Raw genomic sequence first — 2,808 nt, forward strand, 5'->3', positions numbered from 1 at the left:
CCCTTCTCCCTCCCCCTCCCCATATTCTTAGAGTTTACTCATTATTAAATGGGGAGAAAGATTGACAGTATTTTAGGGCATCTGGGAGAACTAGAAGCAGTGTATATCTTAGCACAGTGCTTTTAGTAGACACTATATGGTATTGTTTTGATTATTTAGAATATGAGAATATTGACGCTTCAGAATGATAGCAGGATGACTTTGTATCTAGACATGAGTGTTGCCCATGGTCTGTTTTACTGTGTGGGAATGGTTATAGTTTTTCTCTCCCTTTTAACTACCCTGACTACTCTCTCTATCATATGGTTGGCCAGTGCTATGCCTAGTCAAACTCTGGTTTTAACAGAAAAATACGTAAATTAATAGAAATGCAAGTGAATTTTTAAAATATATTAAATATAGTTAACCAAAGAAAGATCAATCATAGCATCAGATTGTAAAGTCACTTAATATTCATTCTCCCATTCCTTCTATTAGTTTTAATAATATAAAGTGATTTCTTCAGGTTGAAAAATCACATTAAATTGTAATTCTTTTGTTCTAAATTTCATTTTATGAAATCACATATTTCTGCAAAACATTCGTCTTACTATCTTGTTACAATCCTGATATTTGTCCTGATATTTCAGAGAAATACAGACAGTGAGAAAGAGAAAGGGTGAGACAGAACAGGGATGGAGGGAAGAAGAGAGGGAATGAGATATTTTGGAACTGGAAAGTTTTGATTTAGGAAACAAGAGGGGCTAAGCACAGGCCTTATTCTGGCTTCTGGGTGGGAAGAGGGACACAGGCTAGAAAACTGGTATCGGAGTATGGATGATCTATTTATGCATCTCATAGAATTAGATCTTATCAAATACTTTATCTCCAGCACTACGTGATTATATGTATAATAATAATAATAATAACAGCTGACATTCACATGGAACTGTTATGTATCAAGCACTGTTGTAATACTCTTTGATAGTAACATCTTTAATCTTCGCAACAGCCGGGGGTGGGGAGTAGGAATGATTCTCATCTCCATCTTTGAGATGAGTAAGCTGGGAAGAGTAGATCACTCCTGGGTCAGGTGGCTAATATGTAATTAAGGCCATCTGTTTCCAGAGCTTTACTGCTAACCACGACTCTATGCTTTCTCAGAATATTGATGTTTTTACGATCTGGGACTTGAATGGAATCAAACACTAAACTCCTGGATGGGAGTGGTGAACCATGTAACGAACCAAGTATGATTCCTTCTCCTCATAAATGGCCATCACTTATACAGTTGGCCATCTCTATCCACTGGTTATACTTTGGTGAATTCAATCAGCTACATATTGAAAATATTCAGAAAAAACAGATGAGGGAAAAAAAGACAGGAGAAAAGAGAAAAGAAAAAGAAAAAAATGAATGGTTCTGTTTGTATTGAACATATGCAGACTTTTTCTTGTCATTATTCCATAAACAATAAAGTATAACAACCATTTACATAGCATTTACATTGTATTAGGTATTAATTAATTAATAAGTAATCTAGAGATGATTAAAGTATAGAGGAGGATATGCATAGGTTACGTGTAAATACTACAGTGTTTTATATGGATTTTGGTGTGTGTATGTGTGTAAGGGAATCAATTTCCCAAAAATACTAAGGGACAACTCTAATTCATTAGGTTGAACTGTAACTATACATAATATTTCCTGGAATTAATGAACTCATACGAAACCCAATACATCAAAGGATGATCAAAATGAAAGTGCTTCTTTGTATCCATGTACATTATAGTAGAGACACAGTGTGAAAAAAGAGTTTAAAACATCTAATTATTATAAGTATTTGAGGATATAGTTTAGGGAAAGATATTACATGTTTAATATGGTATGTTAAAAACATACATTTCCATACTTTTTTCTTTTTACAGAATGATCTTCATTTTATCAAGAAATCAAACAGTAAAAACTGTGAGGAAAAGCAGTCCCTTATGACCAAAATTAATGAATTAAACCTTTTTATTGAAAAATCAGAAAAAGAACTTAAAAAAGTCAAAGCTGCAAAACAGGTGCAATAAAATTACATGCATATTACAATTAAAAACCATATGTTTTATGTTAATTGTAGAAAATTTTAAACATATAACAAATTATGATGAAGAAAATAAGTCACTGTAATTACTGGACCCAAGGTAAACAGTGTTAAACTCCATTACTTCCTTCTAGTGTTTTAAAGAAAGTTGGTCTTTCATGTTTAAAAGGTTTTGGGGGCCGGGCACGGTGGCTTGCACCTGTAATCCCAGCACTTAGGAGGCCCAGGCAGGTGGATTACCTGAGCTCACAAGGTTTGAGAGCAGCCTGAGCCAGAGTGAGACCCCGTCTCTAAAAACAGCTGGACATTGTGGTGGGTTCCTGTAGTCCCAGCTACTTGGGAGACTGAGGCAAGAAAATCGCTTGAGACCAGGAGTATGAGGTTCCTGTGAGCTGTGACACTATGGTACTCTACTGCGGGTGACAAAGTGAGACTCTGTCTCAAAAAATAAATAAATAAATACATAAATAAAATAGAGTTTTGGGCCAGTATGTAAGCATTCTATTTTATTCACTACCACCAAGGCTGGATATTCTAATTATAAAATTGTTGCCAATTTGATAATCAAACATAGTTTCTCAGTGTTTTAGTCTGCACTTTTTAAACTGGCAACCATTGAAAACATTTTGTTTAAATAAAAATGTTTAAAACATTTTTTCCATTATGTCAAGTTCTATACTTATTCTTTTTTTTTTTTGAAACAGAGCCTCAAGCTGTCCCCCTGGGTAGAGTGCTATGGC

General features: G+C 34.5%; 1 protein-coding gene across 1 annotated transcript in view; it reads left to right on the forward strand.

Moving 5' to 3' along the window:
- CCDC39 (coiled-coil domain containing 39) overlaps positions 1-2,808 on the forward strand; it is a 108,136-nt gene that overhangs the window by 60,230 nt on the left and 45,098 nt on the right. Inside the window, exon 12 of the mRNA XM_003794296.1 lies at positions 1,908-2,045. Within this exon, the coding sequence (XP_003794344.1) occupies positions 1,908-2,045 (138 nt within the window). The remainder of the gene's footprint in view (positions 1-1,907; positions 2,046-2,808) is intronic.

The sequence above is a fragment of the Otolemur garnettii genome, unplaced genomic scaffold, assembly GCF_000181295.1.
Source record: "Otolemur garnettii isolate 467f Iridium unplaced genomic scaffold, OtoGar3 scaffold00078, whole genome shotgun sequence".
In the NCBI taxonomy this organism is placed as follows: domain Eukaryota; kingdom Metazoa; phylum Chordata; class Mammalia; order Primates; family Galagidae; genus Otolemur; species Otolemur garnettii.